This window comes from Triticum aestivum, chromosome 3D, assembly GCF_018294505.1.
Source record: "Triticum aestivum cultivar Chinese Spring chromosome 3D, IWGSC CS RefSeq v2.1, whole genome shotgun sequence".
Lineage (NCBI taxonomy): Eukaryota > Viridiplantae > Streptophyta > Magnoliopsida > Poales > Poaceae > Triticum > Triticum aestivum.
The window spans coordinates 285,513-311,597 of NC_057802.1; the positions used below are offsets into that span (position 1 = coordinate 285,513).

At 44.8% G+C, this 26,085-nt stretch overlaps 1 protein-coding gene and 1 pseudogene across 1 annotated transcript; both read left to right on the forward strand.

Moving 5' to 3' along the window:
• Nucleotides 1-251: 251 nt before the first annotated feature.
• Nucleotides 252-5,468, forward strand: LOC123076712 (cellulose synthase-like protein H1). The gene is made up of 10 exons (XM_044498825.1): nucleotides 252-511; nucleotides 615-939; nucleotides 1,043-1,171; nucleotides 1,253-1,375; nucleotides 1,541-1,753; nucleotides 2,990-3,116; nucleotides 3,381-3,565; nucleotides 3,659-4,009; nucleotide 4,621; nucleotides 4,823-5,468. Exons 1-10 carry the CDS (start codon nucleotides 255-257, stop codon nucleotides 5,380-5,382), a joined length of 2,271 nt encoding a protein of 756 aa, XP_044354760.1. The 5' UTR covers nucleotides 252-254; the 3' UTR covers nucleotides 5,383-5,468.
• A 12,959-nt stretch (nucleotides 5,469-18,427) lies between these two features.
• Nucleotides 18,428-24,892, forward strand: LOC123076711 (tryptophan decarboxylase 1-like; annotated as a pseudogene).
• The last annotated feature ends 1,193 nt before the right edge of the window (nucleotides 24,893-26,085 follow it).

The window sequence follows — 26,085 nt, forward strand, 5'->3', positions numbered from 1 at the left end:
CCTGTTGTTGATACGGCAGATAATGCCTGCCTGGATTCATAATAACGTTGGGCGTATATCAACCATGTAAATCCAGCTGATCAGATCGGATCTGGAGTAAATCGACCGGATCCTGACTGATTGATTGTGACTGGAGTAAATCGTTTTAATAATGTAATAAAAAAATGATATGACGGTTCATGAGTCGCAATCTTGTCGTTGAAAAGGAAGGTTAATACAGTCGACACATATAGTCTGTCTGCTTCCGGCCGGCCATGGGCAGCGCCATGAAGCTGCAGGAGAGGGTCATCCTGCCGAGGACGGCATGGAAGCTAGCCGACATCTTCATCCTATGCCTCCTCTTCGCCCTCCTGTCCTGCCGTGTGGCGTCGCTGGGAGACGGCGGCGCCGGCGCCGCCTCGGTGGCCGCGCTCGTCTGCGAGGCATGGTTCACCTTTGTGTGGATCCTCAACATGAACATCAAGTGGAACCCCGTTCGGTTCCACACCTACCCTGAAAACCTCTCACAAAGGTGACTACTCACCTTAATTAATTTATGCCTTTAGTGATGTAAACGTTCTTATACTTCTTTACGGAGGGAGTAGTTTGTAACTCATTCACCTGAGGATTGCTAGGATGGACGAGCTCCCGGCGGTGGACATGTTGGTGACCACCGCGGACCCAGAGCTGGAGCCGCCGCTGATGACGGTGAACACGGTTCTCTCCTTGCTCGCCGTGGACTACCCGGACGTGGACAAGCTCGCGTGCTACGTCTCCGACGACGGCTGCTCGCCGGCGACGTGCTACGCGCTACGCGAAGCTGCCTGGTTCGCGAGGCTGTGGGTGCCCTTCTGCAAGAGGCACGACGTGAGAGTGAGGGCTCCTATCATTTACTTCGCTTCCAGACTGGAACCTGAGCTCGCCGGCGACACGTTTTCCGACGAATGGACCTTCATCAAGGTTAGCCAACACCGGCTCATAGCTTTCCATCTTTCTTCAATTGCACCCTGGCTGTTTCTTCCATTCAGTTCATTTATCCTCTCCGGCTCGTTTGTGGTTTCAGAGCGAGTATGACAAGTTAGTCAGTCGGATCGAGAGCGCGGACGAGGGGTCTCTTCTCCGGCACGACGATGCCGGTGAATTCACCGAGTTCATGGAGGCCGAGCGCACGGACCATCCTGCTATCGTTAAGGTCATCACAAACACCACGCCACAGCTACATGCCACATGGATTCGCACGTAACAAAATTAAATTCTAAAAATTGGTCTTCAGGTTCTTTGGGACAACAGCAAAAGTAGCAGGACAGGGGAAGCCTTCCCACATCTTGTGTACGTTTCAAGTGAGAAGAGCCGCAAACATCACCACCACTACAAGGCCGGCGCCATGAATGTTCTGGTCAGTACCTGGTACTACTCCCTATGTCTGGAATTATTTGTCACATAAATGGATAAAAATGGATGTATTTATAACTAAAATACATCATTTCTGCTACAAGTAATTCCAGATCGGAGGGAGTAGTTGATAAATTGTTGATAAACCGACACCGTGCAATGCATGCAGGCAAGGGTGTCTGCTGTGATGACAAACGCGCCCATCATACTGAACGTGGACTGCGACATGTTCGTCAACAACTCACAGGTCGTCCTGCACGCCATGTGCCTCCTGCTGGGGTTCGACGACGAGACCTGCAGCGGCTTCGTCCAGGTGCCGCAGAGATTCTACGGCAAACTCAAGGATGATCCTTTTGGTAATCAGATGGAGGTTTTACGTGAGGTGCACACCATCAACTAGATCTAGTCTCCGTATAGGTCTTTTAAAAAGTCAATCTTTGGAAATTTTGACAAATTTATAGAAAAGAGACCGCCTTCTTAGAACCAGGGTGCCTAGACTCCCATCTATCACGGCCGTCCATACAAAACAATAGTCTCGGGGATATGTGACATTTCTCTCTCTCACATTTACTCTCCAACTATATACCATATATATGTTATGATTTGGTCGAACACTAGCTATTGAAGAGCGAGGTGGATGGGACGGGTCACGGGCCAAAAAATTGGACTTTGTTTGCTCCTAAGTTAATGGGCCGGGGGCGATTAGTCGGCATGAGAACCTATTAATTGGTCTCACAGGCAAGTTAATCGGCCTGACAAGTTAATGCAGTGAATAGGCGCTATTCAATTGGGTCATCCTACAAATAGCGATTAACTGGCCCATTAACTAATTAATCGGATGAATTCTTAAACAGTGGAAAAGAGACCGCCTTCTTAGAACCAGGGTGCCTAGACTCCCATCTATCACCGCCGTCCATACAAAACAATAGTCTTGGGGATATGTGACATTTCTCTCTCACACACATGGGCTACCAAAGGCAAAAAGAGCACCTCACCTTTCTTCTCTCCGTTCACAGCCTCTCTTTTGGATGCAAAATATTTCTTTTTTCTCCTCTCTCCTGTCTCTCTCACAGCCTCTCTCTCCTTCCATTCCTCGTCTCTCTCTCACACGGGCTCATAAAAAAGGCTCTCCCTCCTCACCTTTCTCCTCTCTCATCAATCAAAAAAAAAAGAATGACATGATGGTCTGCGTGAACGACTTGACAAAACATCTCGCCTTTGTTACAGTAGCCGGACCTCACGAGCAGTTGCCAAACCTACTCTATCTACCGCAACAAAGCTGTCTATGCTGCATCACGAATCTTGAAAAGGCTGAACGCACCTTTTGGTTATAGAAAAACATGTCTACATCTGAAATAACAAATACATATCGTTAGATACATCTTGTCACATATTTTCCTGGTGTACTAATAACCTGACAAATATAGATATTTTTCTTCACAAAGTTGATCAAAGTTTAGGGAGGTTTTGCCACAGAAAAAAAAAAGGAAACTTGACTCTTGGGCAAAAATCTGTACACACTACATTATGAAACAGAGTGACTAGTATATTCTTCAATATAGTAAATCTTCTGTGTGTTTTACAAATGGAGTACTAATTATGGCATCGGTGTGTTTAGAAACTTCTTGGTGGACTCTCTGGACTCCAGGGCATCTTTTACCTTGGGACGGGCTGCTTTCACCGTAGGAAAATCATTTACGGTGTGGCACCATCTTCATTTGCGGCCGTCAAGCATGAAAGAGAAGGTAAATGTACGCCATGCCCATGAGTGAAACTGTGTCAAATTGGGGTGCCCTTTGTGCCTTGAACAATGCTCAACTTGGCCTCTCGCATTCATCGTCAATCCTTTTTATTTCTGAAAAGAGGCATGCTTGCTCTGGGCCTGTCGCATAAAAAATGATGCACTGGATCATGATATATTACCAATTTATAAGTTGCTAAATAGGAATAAAATGGCCCACTGGCCGAAAACATCACATTTATCAAATGTTTGCAACCTACTTTGCCAGGTTCACTGTCTTATGAGGATCTGCGGACCAAGTTTGGTGCTTCAGTAGAACTGGTCGAGTCAACCAGGAACATATATTCCCGAGAAATACCGCCAAAGCCAATGGTCAACATATCGAGTTGCATCCAAGTGGCAAAACAAGTGTCTAGCTGCAACTATGAGACAGGCACACATTGGGGTCAGGAGGTATATATACGAATTTCCACTGTGACTTTTTTGCTACATATATTTTTTCCTACTTCTTTGTCAATGATATTTATTCATTCCATGTAACTGCAGATTGGTTGGTCCTATGGGTCAATGGCAGAAGACATTTTGACCGGGCAGCGTATCCATTCAGCTGGTTGGAAATCCACGCTGCTGGACACTAACCCACCAGCATTCTTGGGATGTGCTCCTACAGGAGGACCAGCCAGCCTTACTCAGTATAAGAGATGGGCAACTGGAGTTCTAGAGATACTCCTAGGGCAGAATTGCCCAATCATCGCCACCATCTTCAAGCGCCTCCAGTTCCGGCAGTGCCTTGCATACCTAGTCTTCTACGTCTGGTCTATGAGGGCACCTTTCGAGCTATGCTATGCACTATTAGGACCTTTCTGTCTCTTCAGAAACCACTCCTTCCTTCTGAAGGTGAACTTTTGTCTCACAGTCCATTAAACTTAGCTGAGACATATTTTCTATCTTATAATTCTGCAACTTAGTTCCTACAGGCCCACCATCTCTCTTGGTGCCCTGCACATTGGCGCGGCTAGATTTATTACATAATTGTCTCTTCCCCATGAATTTTATACTCCTTGTTTTTCCAATGACGCCAATTCTATACATTAATTAAATGAAGTAAATTCCAAATTGTGTCCCATGCATATTATACATTATAAACAATAGGAAATCTTGTGATAAACTTAAACCATGATTTTGTTTATTTATGGTAGTAATTAATCCTGGTATAATTGATGCACAATTTAGCTAAAAGTACACGTTGGTATCGAAGCTCATATCCATATGGTCTATCTTAATTAACTGTATCATCCTGATCCGTGATGGCCTTTCAATTACATCCTCGTGTTATTTGAGGTAGTTCTAAAATAAATCCTCATGTGGTTGTTCCAATTATTTGCTATATTAACTCTTACACTTATCTCTTTTATTTATTTCAATATAATAATAGATCAAGCAATATAAAGTTGTACTTATATATTCACAAACTCTATTGGAGTTTTACGCACTTATGCAATCTTTAGAGTTGTACTTTCTTCACAAAGTTTATCTTCGTTTCCTCAATGTCCACCATCCTTTAAGATTGATGCATATCCATCCTGATTTTTAGTTTGTTTTAGTAATATAATAGAGAGAGATAGGGTATTCCCATCTTGAGAAAGATTAGGTTTTTTCGTCTTCTTGTTTGATGATTGTCACCTCTGAAATTCATATTATTTTCGCAAGCATCAAACCATGGTTTCAGCATCCAACTAGCCCTATTCTTGTCCTACAACATATACAACTTTTTGGAGTACATGGAATGCGGACTCTCATCCCGTACTTGGTGGAACAACATGAGGATGCAACGCATCATATCGATCTCCTCCTGGTTCGTTGCTTTCCTTAGTGTGGTCCTCAAAGCAATCGGCCTCTCCAAAATTGTGTTTGAGGTCAAGAGTAAGGACAAGAGCACATCGGATGGTGATCCCAGCACCCATGAGAATACTCTAGGGTGGTTCACGTTTGACTCTTCACCAGTGTTCATCCCAATGACATCACTTGCAATCTTGAACATTGTCACAATTGCTATCGGGGTATGGCATCATGCCACTTTTTGGATGACAACAGGAAATCATGACTGCCAAAATATTGGAGAATTTGTGTATTGTGGATTGATGATATTATACTTTTGGCCATTTATCAAAGGACTTGTTGGTAGGGGAAGATATGGAATCCCATGGAGTGTCAAGCTCAAGGCTTGGGTGATTGTGGTTGACTTCTTGCAGTTATGTAGAGGAGATTAAGTTTGTGGGGCACCACAACTTTGAAATCTCATATTTTTCTTTCTGTCAAACTACTATTGGAATATGTAATAAGTACAATTGCTCTATATTATCTAAATAAAATATCCATAGATCCACTTAAGATACAACTACAACAAGCTGCAAACTGGAGAATATTTTGTATGGCCATTAGTCCTAACAAAACTATTTCAAAGAGTACTTTTCATTTCAAATAAATAATTTGATGTGCATTGAAATATATTCATAACTTAGTGTATATTTTTGAAAATTAATGAATACTTTAGAATATAAGTCTCAAAAGCGTCATGACATTCATTCATTTCCTTATTAAAAAATATTAGATAACTACAATAAAAAAACATAGATAACTGAATAACAAATCACGAATTAAAAATATGTGCACGAATCACGAATCACGAATTAGCTCTATCACTTCCTTATTAACTATGTTCTCTATGTGAACGGATTATTCACTTCCTTATTAATGAATCATGAATTAGCTGTATCACCCATAGATAAGGAATCATGATTTAACTCCCGCATTTATCTTGTACTATCAAACTTCTTCGTAACAAAAGTGGATCCATTCAGTGACTTAAGAACCAGTAGTTTGAGATGGACATAAGAAGATTTGATCACATTAGAGCAGTTGGTTTGGAGCCGTCAAAGCCCCTGCGATTTCTAGATCGCTTGGAGCACAAGGGATACACTAGCCATAGGCACTTGCACAAGCCACATGGTACAAGTGTAGATCTCACAGATGAGGGGACACACATGAAAGAGGTGAACCAAGGTCTCAAACATGCGAGGACAAAAAGGGCATTCCGATGTTCCCCATCGGATGGAGGAGTGTGCATGTTCTAGTTTTTTTGTGGTGCATGATATTTACTACTTTTCTTACATTGAGAGAAAACTCGACTCGTCTAGTTCATGTAAGGTATCCCACAAAAACAGCTCTTCAACATGTGGTAGACACAAAAGAAATTGTCCAACACTATTTGCAGTTTCTCTTTGGATAACCTATGCACATACCCTCGTGACGTGGCACACTTGTATTGGGGACACAAGAAACTTCTTGAATATTTGATTTCATAAATGTTGGAGGAGAGAGTAATGGTGCTCTGTTACCTCCATGGATTTGATAACCTTTGTCGTCAAGTTAAATTTGATGTTGTGTGACAGTCTTTGCGCTTGGACTCCCACCTAACAAGAGCCTAATAACTTGATGCACCAATCTCCAACACTTTGAAAAAGCACTAAATTCACTCCATTTGTGAATAGGAGGTATGCGCGACCACAATGCCATGTCCATAGATCATGGGACACAACATCATCAAGTATGACTATGAGATCACGACAATGTCCAATAAGTTTTCCCACACAGTGCCGCGGGGAAATTCTTCTATTGTCGCTGCATGAGATTGATGCATCCAAGAATCCATCATAACCCTCTTGCTTAACCCATCTTCTCAAGATTTCATTTGTGTTGGCTGCTCTAAAATGATGCTATCCGGAGTCTTGAATCATAGAAATGCAAAATTCCCTTGCGATTGTGTGGGTGGTTTCTTCCCCAACCTTAATGTATTTATATGTATAACCTATAGGTACACCACCTTATAAATGTATTGGTGCATCAACTTTTAGTCTTAGCTCTAATTAATCAGATCCACCAAGCAAATGGCCAGATATGTTTTGTTGTCTCCAATTAATGTGTCATTTTCTAGGGAGTCTGTAATTAGGCCTGTAATAGAATTCTAGAAATGGAGCTTCACTTTGGAGCTTCTATATTAGAGTTTTGATGGATAGAATCTTTTTATGTTAAAATTAAACTGATGGGTTTTCTAATAGGTTCTACATGATAGTTTATAAATTAATGGAGTTATGTATTAAGTTCTTTCAGAGTACCAAAAATAAACAGCCTTCAACTTTAAATTTTTTATGTGGATGGCTCAATATTCTACCAGCTAGTCTCATTCTCGTGAATAACATGTGCAATGTCTTGCCCAATATAGCACTGAAAAACAAGGACAATTTTGACCTGTGGTTATTGCTTCTTGTCGGCAAACAAAAACAAGGATAGTTGATTCTATCAGTTCATTTCTATATTACAATCAACAGTTACCGCGTCTACCTGCGCATTCTGGTAATTGTGAGGAGACAATGACCACCATCACTGCGTCCATACTGACACACCGCAAATGCAGGGCCCCTGCGCTAATAATCAGCCTTCAATTTAAACAAGAATTATGTGGATGTTACACATGTTGAACTATGCCGTATTTCTATGTAACTTGTTCCTTTCGCAAGCGATACCAATCACCTACCAGTCTTATTCTTGTTAACAACATGTGCATCATGTTACCCAATATAGCACAAATAATATGATTCTGTAGATGGCACAAATGTTGAACTGTGCCATATGTCTATCTGTTGTTGATTTCGCAAGTGATAATCACCTACAAGTCTCATTCTCGTGAATCATCCTACCCAATATAGAACAGAAAAATTGAATTATGTGGATGGCACAAATGTTGGACTGTGCCATATGTCTATCTGTTGTTTCTTTCGCAAGTGATATGAATCACCTGCAAGTCTCATTCTCGTGAATCATCTTGCCCAATATTAAATAGAAAAATTAATTATGTGGATGGCACAAATGTTGGAGTGATGTATGTCTATCTGTTGTTGCTTTCGCAAATGATATGAATCACCTACTTGTCTCATTCTTGTGAATAACGTGTGTATCATCTTACCTAATATAGCTTAGAGAACTTGAATTATGCGGACGACACAAATGTTGAAGTGTGTCATATTTCTATCTAGCTTGTTGCTTTTAGCAAGTGATGCCAATCACTTTCAAGTCTCATTCTCGTGAATAACATGTGCAGCATCTTACCCAATATAGCATGAATATCTGCTCCCACAAAATAGTAGACAGGTACATCTTCATATCCAAAATTTATCTACAAATGCTTAGAGGGGTAGACAAACAATGTCCATGTGTTGAAAAAATTGAACTTCAAAATGATGACATTACTAGACCAGTAAACTTTATTTTTTGTACTGTTTCACATGAAAATTATCGAGCACCTTTTGAACACTAAAATGAACATGTAAAAACTAAATTTATAAATTTTCTGTTTTTTTTTACTTTCTGGAGACAAAGAGATCTGCTCTTTACTCTGGAATTCAATAATAGGAACAGTATTCTGATGTGGGCCAATATCGATTATGTCAAATGGTAGTTGACCTACTTCCTCCCCTAACCACAACATGTCATTTCTGACAACAACCATTGGTAGGGAATTTTTTTGTGAATCATTTGAATAGTATGGATTTATTGTGCGTGCGTCCGTGTTGGTACTGGAAGACTGTGTCAGTTGCGTCCCTCGCACTGCCGTCCTTTAATCAATGAAGGGATTTTTTTCGACAAAGGGTATACAAACACACCCGGACTCCGCATAACTAGGATGCACACAGTCAACACGGACGCACACACACTGAAATCACACCAACAATTAGCAAAGTCATAGAAGACCGGAGCTATGCCAAGACGGATAGAAAACAAAAAGAAAATGAAAAAAAGAGCAACGATATATAATCCATGCCGAGCAGGTGTTCAGCCAAAAGAAGATGGTGCAAGCACACGTGATCCGTATGTGGACATGACCACTCAGACTAAACGCAACACAAAGCGGCCTGCCAAAGACCGTCTGTGGAACTAGAACCTCTGTCGACATTGAAGTGACATCAGTCGCAGCTCAAATGGTGAGATGAGAAGGTGCCGCCAAAATCCAATGGAGACGGTTTGGCGATCCCATGCCTCCAATCCATGTGTTGGTCGATGGTAAATCTTGGCATGAACACTGGCCCCAGACAGTACACCACGAGCCTACACTGCGCCACCATGGTTGCAACAAGCCTGTCAATATCGCCGTACATTACCCGGCAATCTGCACCGCCGATCACATCCCTGGACTACCACTGTGCACCATGTTTGCAAAGGCCACACTGTAACAAAGGAACATCCCTGCCCGACTGCACACAAGCAACCGGCGAACCACCATCTGCCACCAGTCTCGCTAGCTAGGCCCAACTCCAAGATGATACCCCCAGCGGGGAACACAACCCCAAGTGCCGCCATCATCCTATCCGGGCAAACCCGGACCTAGGGTTTCCCCTCAAGTATTCTAGGAGGGGAGCCGAAGACTACATGTCGACGCCTTCATCAAGGTAGCGATGCCCATGGGTGTTGTCATCGTTGGCTCTCACCACAGTCAAAGTCTGGCTTTCGCCGGCCATGTCCGTCTCCTGCAGAAAAATGAGTCTAGCTGCACCACCATGTCCACCTTCATCACCACAGGACCACCACAGCCGAAGGATGGATCCTTCTATCCTGGACAGTCCCGAGGCAAACCCGATGAGATCGATGGCCACGCAGCCTGAAGAAGACGCCACGCCCGACAGCCGGAGTGCCGCTGCCATGTGCACGCCATCGAGCCGCCACCACACATCTGGGCCTCCCAGCGTCGACGACACCATGCCGCTGCCCGCCGGCAAGGCATCCGGTGGGCAGCCGCAGCATGGACCAGCCGAGCCATCCCATGGGTTGCTGCCATTGAGATCCAAGCCGGGGGAAGGAGGCCGACTCAGGGGAGCGCCCTGCCGCCGCCTTCCCCGCACCTGCCCGGGCTTCTCCCGCAGGGCCTCAGGCGGCGGCGAGACGAGGAGGAGGGAGGGAGAGTCCGGCGGCGGCCCGACTGGATCGCCCCCGAGTCGCCAGAGAAGGCGACGCGGGCACAAAGTGGATACTGACACCAATAATAGTGTAATTTATTAAATGTACTTACATATTTAGATCGGGGGCAACTGCTATGCTCGCGGTTCTTCTGGCTCACAGATTTCTGCCCCACGCCATCAAGTATTTCCAACGACAATGACAATAAAGCAAAGCTAGCTTGTGCTCGTTGATTAATGATAGCAGATGAAATGAACAGAAGCAACGCACTCAGACCCGATCTCCAGACAGATATACTGTTGTCCAAAGCTAGCTCACGTGCGGCTAATGGATTCCACATCCTCAGAATATCTGGCTACCACGATTGGTAAATTAATCTACAGCCCTCTATCAGCACGCAAACAAAAATAGGCTTTCCACGTGTGAAAGAACTACCTGGCCCTTCTCAGAGGAGGAGGTCAAGCATGCTTTGTTTAGTATGGAAAGTAGTAGAGCTCCTGGCCCTGACAATATACCAGCAGAGTTTTATCAACACTGCTGGGACATTGTGAAAAATGACATCATGAGCCTTTTTGCTGCTCTGCACGAGGGAACTCTGGATGTGCATAGGCTGAACTATGGGATAATCACGCTGTTCCCTAAGATTAATGGTGTGAATAAAATTCAGCAGTTTAGACCGATTTGCTTGCTCAGGTGTCCTTATAAGCTGAGAACAAAGGTGCTAGATAATAGAGCGGCCCCCTATGCTGACATCTTGTTTAGCAAGCACCAAAATGCTTTTATCAAGCACAGAAATATTATGGATGGAGTGTTGACATTACATGAGATTTTGCACCATACTCATGTTAAGAAAAAGGTCGGCATTATCATTAAACTTGATTTCGAAAAAGCCTATCACAAGGTTAACTGGGAATTCCTGTTGAAATGCCTTGAGATTAGGGGATTCGGTAAAATTTGGTGTAGCTGGATGAAAAATATTCTCGAGAATAGGACAGTGAGTGTGAAACTGAACAATACTTCGGGGCCCTATTTTCAAAGTTATAAAGGGGTTCGTCAAGGGGACCCTGTGTCGCCCTTCTTGTTTAACATCGCTGCTGAATGCCTGTGTAAGATGGTGTTGCAGGCGCAAAATAATGGCCTGATTGATGGGTTAGCTTCTGATTTGGTGGAGAAGGGAGTGGCTATTCTGCAGTATGCAGATGATACAGTGTTGTGTGTGGAGCATAATCATGAAAAAGCACTTAATTTAAAGTTGTTGCTTTACATGTTCGAACTCATGTCTAGTCTGAAAATCAATTTTCAGAAGAGTGAAATTCTTTGTGTGGGGGGAGATGATAGTATTCTAGAAGAATATGCTGACATCTTTGGATGCCAGATCGGTCACTTCCCGATGAAGTACCTTGGGGTCCCTGTTAGTTATTCATCACTGAGAGGGGTGGATTGGGACTTTTAGAAGCCAAGTATATTAAGAGATGCGAGTCAGGTCTTGGGAGCAATGCTTCGTCGGGAGGGAGATTAACGCTGATGAATGCTAACATTTCTAGCATAGCTTATTACTACATGTCCATGTTCTTGCTATCCAAAACTATTATAGATAGGTTGGATAAGCAGAGAAGAAGATTCTTTTGGCAAGTGACTAAGAAAAGAAAACGATACTATCTGGTAAGGTGGTCCAGGATTTGTAGATCCAAAGAAAAAGGGGGCCTAGGGGTGAAAGACCTTCATAGGCAAAATATTTGCCTCCTGGTAAAGTGGTGGTGGAAACTTGAGATGAAAGAGGGCCTCTGGCAGGAGATCATCAGGGCTAAGTTCTTCAACAGGGAGACTGTGGCATCTGTTAAAGGGAGAATGAATGATTCCCCTTGTTGGAAGGCCATTATGAAAGTAAAGGACTTATACATGGCTGGTAGGAAGGTGATCGTTCAATCTGGCAACATAGCAAGGCTATGGGCAGATCCTGTTGGCGATCAAGCACCTTTCGCTGAGCAATTCCCCCGGCTATTCGCCATTTGCAACTTTCCTGAGTGTGTTGTGAAAGATTGCCTGGGAGCTGATCCTGTTTCCTTCTTTCGAAGGACACTGACTTGTGAACATAATGAGCAGTGGTAAAAAATGATTTCGAGTGTCAGGAGCTCTTGTGTCTCTGCGAAGAGTGATGTTCTCAGATGAGGGTTGGGCCCTAAGCCCTACTATACGACCAAAGCCATGTACTCATATCTTGAAAGAAACATCTCTGGTTGCAACTATCGATGGATCTGGAAAGCCCGTATTCCTCTGAAAATTCAAATTTTCATGTGGCAATTATCGCAGGATGCGGTGTTGACCAGGGATGTGATGAACCACCGAGGGTGGAAAGGGGAGCCAAAGTGCTCGTTCGGTGCGGAAAGGGAGACTTCCAGCATCTGCTTTCACATGTCCTGTTGCTAGAGTTACCTGGAGAGTGGCGGGATGCATGTTCGCCACCGAGCAGTGCCCTGACAATTTATGGGAGGCTTATGTATGGTGTTATGTGTTCTTACCTGGGGGAGATGTCTTTTATACGGCTGGCATTGCGGCCATTTGCTGGGCTATCTGGTCCTGTCGCAACAGAGTTACTTTTGAGCATATTCCTCTCAAATCTCCATTTGAATGCATCTTCTCTGCATGTGCTCTGTTGTGTTATTGGGCAGGTATGATGAAGCAGGAGGACGCGGCGACTCTGAGAACTGGAGGAGAACTGCTGAAGGATAATGCATCTCGTCTGATGAGGATCTGCGCAACGGCTTACCAGGATGAAGGAGCTTGCTGAGGAGGGTGGTCTTGACCTTCACCCTGCTGTTTTAGTTGCCTCCTGTGTGAGGATGATTGGGGCTTGTTGCTCTGGTTGGAGCTTGGTGTTTGTTTTGGTTTGATCGTAGACGGTGTTCCGTTCTGTTAGGGTGTGGATTATATAGTGTCGTCGGGTTTTCGCCCCACAGTGAGTAATCTCGATGGCGAGTGCTCATGGTGGGTTTCCCACTGATGCTTGAACCCGCTTTCCTCTTTCCTGCTTTATTCTCTGGACATTGGTTGTATTTCCGTTATGTCGCAGTAATGGAAAGGGGTAATGCCCGGCAGGGGCGGAGACAGGGAGGGGCGAGCAGGGGTCAGACCCCTGCCAATCGCTCGCCCCCCTCAACGATTTGTAGCAGGTAGTGCGTAACAGCCGCAGCTAATCACATAATTAGCCCATTTCTTTTTTAGCGTAACATAAGCCCATATAGTAACAATTAACTGGACCAGCACCAAAGCAGAGAAGCCCACCCAACAATCCATGTACGACGGTTGTGCCTAGCTATTTTTTAGCTCGGCCCAGTGCCTAATCCGTCAGTACGTACATGCGTGTTCTGCACTTCTCCTAGGGCGTTCTTCACCGCTGCCGCTTGCTTGTACTGCTAGGGTCTAGGGTGTTTGCCATTGTCTCTGGCCGCTACTCGACACGACAACAACACCGTCCACCACTGATCTGCAGTACGCAGTTAACGCATGGGCATGGGCGGACGGCTTGACGCTGGCGGATCTAGATCTCGGGTGAGCAGGATAGATGCAGGTATATTACATTGATAGTAGTTATTACTCTCTATGTTCTAAAATAATTGTAGCTCTACGTTTGTCCTAAGTAAAACTAATTTAAGTTTAATGATGTTTATAGAAAAATATGGTAAGATCTACAAAATTAAATATACATAGTGTGCATATTTTTTAAAGATTCTAATAAAACTATGGTGTTTCAAAATATTGATATATTTTTCTACAAACTGGTAAAACTTGAAGAAGTTTAACTTAGAATAAATTTAGAGCTTCAATTATTTTAAAACAGAGGGAGTGAGACTTTTCTTTGGATAAAAAGACCTTACTATGCTTAATTAATGTTTCATATAAAACAGTAAATTAGTCTAGTAATTATGTGTCTATTTGTACTAGTCAAAGATGAAGCGGAAGAATCAACAACAAATGGGGTAAATTCTTTTTCAATCCAATTGGTTCAATTTCAAGCTCCAACATTATTACTACTAATAGTATATTTTTTATAGTTCCAAACAATAATTTTATGTATTATCATCGATGCTATCGTGAGACTTAATATATTGTGATATTGTGTCATTTACGTCAACAACGGTGTCTCGCCCCCCTCATGCTGAAATCTTGGCTCCGCCCTTGATGCCCGGTTCAAAAAAGAAACAACTACCTGGATGCAAACTCAACGCCATCATGATTAGGCTTCATTGTCAAAGGCTTTTATCGCAATGCGTAGACACTTTTTTTTGCGGGGGCAATGCGTAGACACTTGACCGTGCAAGTATCCGGAAGTGTTGGTGCCATGTACCTTTTTAGGGGTTGAATCAACTTTATTAAAGCACAACATTTACAGGAACGACGACACTACCTGTCGGCCGGGTGATTATCGTATTGGATCGGCCACCTTGCCAGCCATTGGATGGCGCACGAGACAGCTAACCTATCTATGTCGCTAAGCTGCGAGCAACCGCCTGCAACATGGATCAAGTTGTGCTTGGGCGTTTGCAACATGAGCCGGGTTGCGCTCCCTCCCGTCGAAGCGTTTTGTACCTTCGCAATGTGGCACCTCCATTTAAGCAAACTATTTCTGAAACTAATAGATGCTTAAGGGCCAACTATTTCCCCATTGTTCCCTAGTTTCTTGGGTGGATTTGACCTGTCGGAACTGTTTTTGTCAGCAAACAAAAACAAGGACAATTCTTTCCATTAAATAATCAGAAATGATAAATTCCGATTTTAAGCATGGCAACACAAACGTTTTTCATGGGGACTTTAGTTGACCCGAGGTGGCAAATTTAGATGGCAAACATGACAAAATATTTTGCTACTCATACCTCGTCGGCATGTTGCAGGCGGTTGCTCACAGCTATTTTTTCACATGATTGCGAATGGTAAACATAGAAAAAAGAAAATCATCCAGCTTGAACAGGATGAAGGAACCGTAGTGGGGCATGAGAACCTCAAGTCATATATTTCGAATTATTATAAACAACTATTTAGGCCGCCGGTGGATAATGAGGTGTCCCTGGATGAGTTTGTTGTGGGGGATATTTCTCAACTCCGGTCAGATGAAAGTGAGATTTTGCCTGCACCGTTCACTGAGAAAGAGGTTTTCGATGCAATAACACAAATGAAACAGAATAAATCACCGGGACCAGATGGGTTCCCTGCAGAATTCTATAAGAAATGTTGGCATATTATAAAAGATGATCTTATGCCAATGTTCCACAATTTCTTCAATGGTCACTTGGAACTCTTTCATCTTAACTTTGGTATGGTAACGTTGTTGCCAAAGAAAGAAGAAGCAGTTTGCATTGAGCAGTTCATGCCAATATGTCTTTTAAATGTGAGTTTCAAAATATTCACGAAAGTGGGTACTAATAGACTGACAGGAATCGCATATTCCGTGGTGCAACCGAGCCAGACGGCTTTCATGTCGGGAAGACATATCCTAGAAGGGGTTGTTGTCTTACATGAAACTCTCCTTGAAATTCATTCGAAGAAGCTAGATGGGGTCATCTTCAATGTGGATTTCGAAAAGGCATATTATAAAGTCAAATGTCCTTTCCTTCAGCAGGCAATGTGGATGAAGGGTTTTAATGAGACATGCAGGAATCAGGTGGATTCCCTAGTCTGAAAAGGTAGTGTCGGAGTGAAGGTTAACGATGATATCGGTTACTATTTTCAAATGCATAAGGGCTTGAGACAAGGTGATTCGATGTCTCCTCTCTTGTTCATTATAGTGACCGATATGTTGACCGTTCTTATAGGCCAAGCAGGAGAATGGCCAAGTTGGTGGACTCGTTCCCCATCTGGTGGATGGGGGACTATCCATCTTACAATATGCCGATGACACTATTCTTTTCATGGAGCATGATCTCGCAAAGGCTTGGAATATGAAACTGGTGTTGTGCCTTTTTTAACAGTTATCCGGACTAAAAGTAAATTTTCACAAGAGCGAATTGTTCTGCTTTGGGAGGGCCAAAAAGGAACAAGATGCATATAGACAATTGTTCGGATGTGAATTGGGATCACTGCCCTTTAGTTATCTTGGCATCCTGATTCATCGTCGTAAACTTACTAATAAATAGTGGAAATGCATCGAGGATCCATTTGAAAAGAAACTAAGCTGCTGGAAGGGCAAGCTAATGTCTTAGGGAGGTCGGTTGGTACTCATTAATTCAGTACTAATGAGTATGCTGAGATAACTAAAGGAGTACCGAAGAGACTTCATTTTTATCGATCTCGAGTTTTTGGCAGTCGGATGATATTAAGACAAAATATCACCTGGCAAGATGGGATATCATTTGTCGACCTAAGGACCAAGGGGGTCTCGGTATTGAAAACCTAGAGATTAAAAATAAATGCCTCATGAGTAAATGGCTATTTAGGTTATCAGTAGAGACTTATGGTATGTGGGCACAGATATTACAAAACAAATGTTTACAATCAAAAACTTTGGCCCAAGTTACCACAAGACCTAAAACTCGCCATTTTGGAAGGGACTTATGAGAACGGAAGATGTATTATTTCGTAGGGCCAAATTCTTGATTGACAATGGGATGACAACAAGATTTTGGGAGGATAAATGGTTAGGGGACACTACTAGGGAAAACCCTAGTAGTAGCGCTTGTTTTATAGCTAGCAGTAGCACGTGTACAAGCGCTACCACTAAGTCACTACAGCTAACTCGTAGAAGTAGAGATGGAAAGGGAGCGCTACTGCTATACCTAGTTAGCAGTAGCGCTTTTGTCGGGAAAGCGCTACTGATAGTAGTAAGTAGCAGTAGCGTTTCTTCTTAAAAGCGCTGCTGCTAACATTTCCTGTATTTTTGAAAATACAGCTTATTTTCGTTGTGGTTTTATATACAATACTTTCATCATATGATTTTATGACCATGATTAGTTATTATGTATAAAAGTCAGTGCAATGAACGTGGAGTAGATTCAAGTGGAGGCAACATGTGGTGCATGTCGAAAATACCACTATCCCAACTTGATCTAGTTTGGATTAGTAGTAATTTCGATGTGCACCACATGTTGCCTCCAGTTGAATCTAATCCATGTTCATTTCACGTACTGATATATATAATAACTCATCATGCTCATACAACTTAGCATCATGCATCATCGATCATAATAATAAATAACTCATATCATTGGTATCATAATAACAAGTCCTACTCATCATCATCGATCATACAACTTCTACTCGTTATCATAATAACAAGTCATACTCATCATCATCATAGTCATTTTACACATCCTACTTAATTGTTCTTAGCACATGATCATGAGTATTAGCTAGGACCTAAATACCCTCTCTAAGGTAAAATAGCATAAACCAAGATGGGCCCTGACTCTCCATTATGGAGAATGGAGATTATCCTGTCTCCAATTCTTGCCCTTCGCATAATGTTGCTTCCAAGTAGCTCCCTACTATTGACCATACATTTTGTCCAATCATTGATTGTCATGTCTTCATCGGTTTTAGAAATCTGGTATGGACAAGAGTGATTCATAGGATGACCTAGTCGTAAGTTCAAAACATCAAGGCGGCCTTTTCGAAACATCAAATGAGGCACACCATCCTTTTGGATTTTTTGTTGGAAAACGTAGTAATGACTTCATAGTTAGCAATGTAGTTGAATTTGATAATAGATATTGTAATTCTCAAGATCAGTAATAAATGAGATCAGATGATTTTTCTCCTGATAAATTAATTCTGAGTCATCGGTGTAGTAGGTTCTGTCTAGCATCTTCCGCACATTCTTTGAAGAATAAAATTAAGCTATCATTGGAAGTAAGCTGTCAACTATTTTGAAATAAATAATATAAATTAGTTAATAACTATGTTTGAGAAACTCAAATAGCGGTAGAACCGGAAGCGTATCAATAAGGACCCAAATGTCCATATTGTCTTGGGCGATGTCAGGATCACCAAGATCCATGGTGACAAGCATACCCTCATGAAAATCATACATCTTGCAAAGTGCTTCCCAATTCGGGCAACCAAAATGGCATACCCTCTAAGAATTGTATAGATTTACTTCAAAATCCATACCATGATGGGTCCTTAGGCAAATTTTCTTCAAAATCCATCCTCTCCAAGACATAGCGTCTTGCATGGCATGGGATAAGCTAGTCGAATTGTAAAAGACAAAAATTACACGTTGAAATAGTGTTGATCACCAAGCAAATCCAGCTTGTAACACAGCTAGCTAGCTCCCTTTCTTCCTTGGTCGAACCCATTCCTGCAGCTGCAAGAATCATGGGCAGCTCCGACGCCAACCTCATCACCGCCTTTGGTGAGCTGCCAGCCTTCCAGCCACTGAATGACGATGACGTACGGTCCTACCTCCACAAGGCCGTCGACTTCATTTCTGACTACTACAAGTCCGTCGAGTCCATGCCGGAGCTGCCCAGCGTCAAACCTGGCTACCTGCAGGGCGAGCTCGGAGCGTCCCCATCGGTGCATTCGTCCCCTTTCGACGTCGCCATGAAAGAGCTCAAGGCATCAGTGGTGCCTGGCATGACACACTTGGCCAGCCCAAACTTCTTCGCGTTTTTCCCGGCGACCAACAGCGCGGCGGCTATCGCCGGAGATCTCATTGCCTTGGCAATAAACACCATCGGGTTCACGTGGCAGGCGGCTCCCGTCGCTACGGAGATGGAGGTGCTCGCGCTCGATTGGCTCGCGCAGCTTCTTCGTCTTCCAAGGAGCTTCATGAACCGCACCGGTGCTTCCGAGGGGACGGGCGGCAGCGTCATTCTGGGGACGACGAGTGAGGCCATGCTTGTCACCTTTGCCGCCGCCCGTGACGTCGCTATGCGCCGGAGTGGCGCCGGGATTCCAAACCTGGCCATCTATGCCTCTGACCAGACCCACTCCATGTTCTGCAAGGCGTGCCGGCTGGCAGGCTTCGACCCTGCAAATTTCCGCGCCATTCCCACTAGTCTAGAGGCCGAGTACGGTGCTCACCCGGTGAAGCTACTGGCGGCCATGTAGGAGGACGCCGACGCAGGACTCGTGCCGACATACGTTTGCGCCACGGTGGGCACCACGTCCTCCAATGCCGTCGACCCCATAGGAGATGTGGCGGATGTTGTATCTATGTTCAACGCCTGGGTTCATGTCGACGCTGCCTATGCTGGCAGTGCCTGCATTTTCCCAGAGTTCAAACACCACTGTTAGAGTAGTCATTATGGTATACAACTTCTAGTCCAAGTCAGTTTTATACCCCTACCCCAAGTCGGTTTGTACCCTCTTATATACTCTTGTATGCCGCACCAAATCATCAACAAGCAACAGTTTTATTCAGCTTTCATGGTATCAGATACCGGTCCTAGGGTTTAGGGTATGGCTCCGCCAACGCCACCGCCGCCGCCGCCGCCCGGCTACTTCGAGTGCCGGGCCGCACTCATCGCCAAGGCTGCCAACGCCGCGGCCGCTTCTCTCTCGGCTCTCACCATAGCTCCACAAAACTACCCTGCACCCATCCTCGCCGCACCAATATCTCTTGCTGACACAATCTCCGACGTCAGCCCCTACATCCCCATAGTTCTTGATCTCGCCGCCCACAACTACTACCATTGGAGACATCTCTTCGATCTCCACCTCGGCCGTTGCAACCTGCGCTCGCATGTCGCCGCCAACTGTCTTCCCCACCCCGACGATCCGCAATGGTTGAAAGACGATCTCGCGATCGTCCAGTGGTTCTACACCCGCATCACCACCGAGATCTTCAACATGCTCGATCACGACGGCGCCACCGCTGCCAACATCTGGCACTCCCTCCGTCAGCTCTTCCAAAGCAACACCGACGCTCGGAAAAACGCTCTCCACACCGAGCTTCGCAATATGGTGCAAGGAGACGCCTCGGTGAACCTGTTCTGCCAGCGCGTTAAGACCATTGGTGATGAGCTCCGCGAACTCGGCGATACAGTTAGCGACTCACAGCTAGTCAATATCGTCGGCGTCGGCCTCAGCGAAGACTTTGACAAGCAAGCCTCGTTCATACCGATGATACGGCCCCCTCCTACCTTCGCTGGAGTTCGTTCCTTACTACAACTCGCGGCGGAAACACAAGCTCGCAAGGACTCTCGCCCCAAGGTCTTTCATGCTGCGGCTCATCCTCCTCTGTCGTCTACACCAGCGCCGCCTTCCAGGCCGGCTCCTGCCGCCGGGCCGTCCGCATCGTCATCTGTTCAACCGCCCCCAGGCTGGCGTCCTAGTCCGAACTACCGCGGCAAAAACCCTATCTACAGGCCGCCGTCGACTCGTTCGGTTCCGCCTACGACATCACCAGCACCGAGTCCTGCACCACCCACCAGTGCTCCATCTGCGGTTGCATGGCGGCCTCCTCATGATCCTTGGACGGGGCTTGTTCAAGCATGGCCCATGCCCTGGTCCGCTCCGTCCACCCTCGGTGCTCCGCCGGCATACTCAGGTGCCTGGCAACCCGGCCTTCGGCCGCCTACTGGTGCTCCCGGGGTTCTCAACCCCCGACAGCCGGCCAATGCCTATCACGCCGCCCCGACGTATGCTCCTTATGGTCATTACAGCACCGACGGCGGCGCCTACTACACACCTCAGCCGGCCCTGCTCCCGACGCCACCCCCACCACAGCCGGCCAATGCCTACTACACTCCCCAGCCGGCCCTACTGCCTTCACCATCGTATCCGCCGGCACTGCTTCCGACGCCACCCTCACCTGCGACGCCGAGCTGGGATCAAGCTGCCTTTCTCCAGGGCATGAATAACTTTGCTGCACAAGGAAACTCAGGTACGGATTGGATCTTTGATTCAGGGGCCTCTAGTCATATGTCTGCATCTAGTAATTGGCTATCTTCTTGCACTAAATCTCCTTTCCCTTCCATTATCCTTGGAGATGGATCATCTATTCCTATATATTGTGTTGGTCAGGCTCAACTTCCCTCTTCCACCAAACCTCTTTTACTTCACGATGTTCTAGTTGCACCCGCCCTCATTAAAAATCTTATCTCTGTTCGCCAATTTACTTGCGACAATCTAGTTTCGGCTGAATTTGGCCCTTTTGGTTTATCTGTGAAGGATTACCTGACCAAGGCCGAGATCGCTCGCTTCAATAGCTCCGGTGATCTTTTTATTCTCTTAATGGAGTTCCTGCCGCCACCCCTCCAACATCCATGCTGGCCTCCGTCGATCTCTGGCATCGTCGCTTGGGCCATCCCAACCCCGCCGTCTTAGCTTCTATGCTTAGTGAATTTACCATACCATGTAATAGGGACTCTCATAATTCTGTGTTTTGCGAGTCTTGTCAATTAGGCAAACATGTGCGTCTTCCCTATAGTTCCTCTAGTTCTTGTAGCACTTATCCCTTTGAATTAATACATTGTGACTTATGGACCTCTCCCATTGCAAGTGTTTCGGGTTTTAAATACTACCTTGTTATCCTAGATGATTTCACCCACTTTGTCCGGACTTTTCCTCTACGCAACAAATCCGAGGTTCATTCTCTTTTCCTTAATTTTCAATGCTATGTGTCTGTTCACTTCTTCCTCCCAATTCGCTTTATCCAATGTGACAATGGTCGCGAGTTTGATAACATTAAAAATCGTACTTTCTTCTTACAACATGGCATCCTGCTTAGGTTCTCATGTCCCTACACCTCCCCTCAAAATGGTAAAGCAGAACGCTCTTTTCGCACCCTCAATGATATAGTTCGCACTCTCCTCATTCAATCATCTATGCCTCCCAAGTTTTGGGCTGAAGCCCTACACATGGCCACCTTCCTTCTAAATATTCGACCTTCTAAAACTAAACCCAACACTACTCCATATTATTCCCTCTTTCTTTCCCACCCCGACTACTCCGCGGTTCGTGTTTTCGGTTGTCTCTGTTTTCCCAATGCCTACGCCACTTCTGCAAATAAATTGTCACCACGCTCTATCCCATGTGCTTTTCTCGGATTCTCTGACGAGCACAAAGGCTATCGCTGTCTCGACCTTCACACCGGACACGTTCATTACTCTCGTCATGTCACGTTTGCTGAGCACATTTTTCCTTTCTCACACCGCGCTACTACACCATCCAACACCCCTAGCTCCGCAAACACCCCCTCTCCTCGTCCTTTCCAACTATATACTCCCCTACCTGCCGAACACAACTTATCACCACCACCATTAACACCCACCATAGCCAATCCCAACCATACACTCACCCCACCCGAGACGTCCCCAACACCCCCGACCCCTGCTCCCTCCCCAACACCCCCGGCCCCTACTCCCACTCCACCACCCAGCCCTACTCCTTCGTCTGACTCTTCCGCTGCGCCGGACTCACCAGTACCCACCTTACCTCCTCGTGCTATTCCTACAGCAGCCCCGATTAATGATCATCCCATGCGTACTAGGGCCAAATCAGGATTTCATCAACCCCAAGACCGCCTAAACCTTCATACCTCCGTATCTCTCACTTCTCTTCCAAAGAATTACAAAACTGATCTACTTGATCCCAATTGGGCCGCTGCCATGCAAGAAGAATATAACGCTTTACTTCAAAACAACACCTGGCAACTTGTTCCTCGTCCTCCCAATACAAATATTGTTTCTGGCAAATGGATTTTTCGCCAAAAGTTCCACTCCGATGGGAGCCTCTCACGATATAAAGCCAGGTGGGTTTGTCGTGGCTTTTCTCAGCAACAAGGAATTGATTACGAAGAAACCTTCTCTCATGTTGTTAAACCTAGCACCATTCGCACCGTTCTTAGTGTTGTTGTCTCCTCTTCATGGCCCATTCACCAACTTGATGTTAAAAATGCTTTCCTCCATGGTTCCCTTCAAGAAAACGTCTACTGCCAGCAACCTCTGGGTTTTGAAAATCCATCCTTTCCAACTCATGTATGTCTTCTTCAGAAATCTCTCTACGGTCTTAAACAGGCCCCACGAGCTTGGTTTCAACGCTTCTCCTCCTTCATTCAAACAATAGGCTTCACTCCATCTCTCTCCGACACCTCTCTTTTTGTGTATCATCAAACTTCTGACACTGCCTATTTACTTCTCTATGTAGATGATATCGTTCTTACCGCCTCCTCTCAAAAGTTCTTAGATCATATTGTCTCTCTTCTTAGATCTGAATTTTCTATGACTGACCTAGGACTCCTTCATCATTTCTTAGGCATTGCTGTCGTTCGAGATTCCTCCAGCCTTTTTCTTTCCCAACGCCAGTATATTCTTGATCTTCTTAATCGTGCTGGTATGCTTGACTGTCAATCTTCTCGCACTCCTGTCGATAATAGTTTTAAACTTTCGGCTACCGGTGAACCCTTTTCCGATCCTACTCTCTATCGTAGCCTAACAGGTGCTCTCCAATATCTCACCATTACTCGTCCTGAAATCTCTTTTGCTGTTCAACAAGCATGTCTCTATATGCATGATCCCCGGGTTCCTCACTATAATCATGTTAAACGCATTCTTCGGTATTTAAAAGGGCTCTCAATCATGGTCTCCACCTCAATAATTCTTCTCCAAACTCGCTTACCGCATACTCTGATGCAGACTGGGCTGGTTGTCCTGACACTCGAAGGTCCACTTCCGGTTTTTGTGTTTTTCTTGGTAACAATTTGGTTTCTTGGTCTTCGAAAAGACAGGTTACAGTCTCACGTTCGTCGGCCGAGGCTGAGTATCGCGCTGTGGCACATGCCGTTGCAGATACAATCTGGATTCGGCAGTTACTCTCCGAGCTACACAGGCCTATTGAGCAGGCCACTATTGTCTACTGTGACAACATATCAGCAGTCTACATGACCAGCAATCCAGTTCAACACCAACGCACAAAGCATATTGAGATTGATATTCATTTTTTTTCGTGAAAAGGTTGCTCTTGGTCAGGTTCGGGTGCTTCATGTTCCTTCTACGGCTCAGTTTGCTGACATTTTCACCAAGGCACTGCCTACTAAGCCGTTTCAAGATATCTGTTTCAGTCTCAACGTCGTCGAGCCTGCCGTTGATACTGCGGGGGATGTTAGAGTAGTCATTATGGTATACGACTTCTAGTCCAAGTCAGTTTTGTACCCCTACCCAACTCGGTTTGTACCCTCTTATATACTCTTGTATGCCGCACCAAATCATCAACAAGCAACAGTTTTATTCAGCTTTCAACCACCTCAACGGCGTCGAGCGCGTGGACTCCATCAACATGAGCCCGCACAAGTGGCTGCTCACGTGCCTGGACTGCACCTGCCTGTACGTGCGCGATGCGCACCACCTCAGCCAGTCGCTGGAGACTAACCCGGAGTACCTCAAGAACGATGCCAGCGCCTCTGGCACCGTAACTGACCTCAAAGACATGCAGGTTGGAGTCGGCCGCCGCTTCCGTGGTCTCAAGCTCTAGATGGTCATGCGCACGTACGGCACAGCCAATCTCCAGGAACACATCCGGAGAGACGTGGCAATGGCCAAGATGTTCCAGGACTTGGTCCATGCCGATGGCCGGTTCGAGATCGTTGTGGCCAGAAACTTTGCTCTGGTCTGCTTCAGGATCAAGGCGACAAAAGTTAGGCCCGACGACGATGAGCTGAACCGTCTGCTAATGGTAAACGTGAACAAGACCGGCAAGGCGTACCTTGCGCACACAGTGGTAAGTGGCAGGCTCGTACTGCGCTTCGCGGTCGGATCATCACTTCAGGAGGAGAGGCATATCGTGTGCGCCTGGGAGGTCATCAAGAAGATAACTAGTGAAATTATGATGAATTGAGTTCACTATCCATCCGTGTTATTCTGAACGACTATACACATACCCAAACTTGGGCTTCATGAATTTATTTTTCCAAATATGATTTGAAGAACAATAATTATTGTTTTTACAAATATATATGAACAATGTTGTGGCTTGTGAGAGAGATATATATGTAAGCTCGTGATTTTGTGTATTCCCAATTGGTTCAATATAAGAATTCACCGAGTTATTAGTCTATTGCATACAAAGGAGTTGTATTCATCTGCGATATGCATAGTTCCATATTTTTAGTTGAAATGCACGACATCAACTATTGGAGACTTGTTAGTCTACAGAAACCCCGGAAATGAATACGGTAACAGATACTACCAGAAACGGACACGGAGTGAATACAAAGCGGACACGGAAACAGAAGTGAGCGTTGACTGGAACTTTAAAAACCCTTGAAACATAGAGAAATACACACAAAACACACACAAATTTAATGAACTGATAACATGGTAATATCGTTATGTTAGCAACTTAGTGTAGTATTTTAGTAATACTGGACAATTGTGTATAGCGTCAAGCTGAGTACATGTGTGGTAGTAGAAGTTGGGCTCAAATGATCCATTCTACTCCTTTTATAATTGTGTGTTTTTTATGGCTGGACTACAAAGCAGCCATAGGTCTATAGTAAAAATGTTAATTTCATATTCATGGAAGCGGAAAGTTCCGTTTCCACGCCCATTCCACCGGAAAGCGCCGTTCCATTTTTGTTTCCGTTATTCGCATAAAAAAATTCCACTTCCACTTCCATTTTGTAAATTTATATTTCCGTTTTCATATTTCCTCTCCGTTTCCATTTTTCCTCCAGAAAAACGGAATGTTTCCACAACATTATCATCCCTAGTCACAAGTTTGCAAGTTAGTAAAGGTGTTGCTAATCACTATTGGAAAGATGGTTGCCAGGAGTTCCTTTCCATGGGCACCTGGAAACGATGGTTTCTAGTAGGTACCCTATAAAAAGTCTCTGCAATAACGAAACTCGATAACATAGGGCCTTTTGCCAAGAGCCTTGTGAAAAACATTTCGCAGTGACAACAAAATGACACTCGGCAATGCATGTGCCATGTGTCCCTTCCCTTCAAGCTGACGGCTCGGTGATGGCAGGGCTATGGCAAACATTTTGTATTTCCTTTTTTTAATGCAGAAAGTGTTTCCCTTGTGCC

What these genes read in the sequence shown, in the direction of transcription:
- LOC123076712 (XM_044498825.1), top strand. Translation starts at nt 255, where the DNA reads ATGGGCAGCGCCATGAAGCTGCAGGAGAGGGTCATCCTGCCGAGGACG. An exon ending in CCTGAAAACCTCTCACAAAG is followed by an intron (nt 512 to 614) that starts GTGACTACTCAC and finishes GAGGATTGCTAG; the next exon opens with GATGGACGAGCTCCCGGCGG. An exon ending in CCGGCGCCATGAATGTTCTG is followed by an intron (nt 1,376 to 1,540) that starts GTCAGTACCTGG and finishes CAATGCATGCAG; the next exon opens with GCAAGGGTGTCTGCTGTGAT.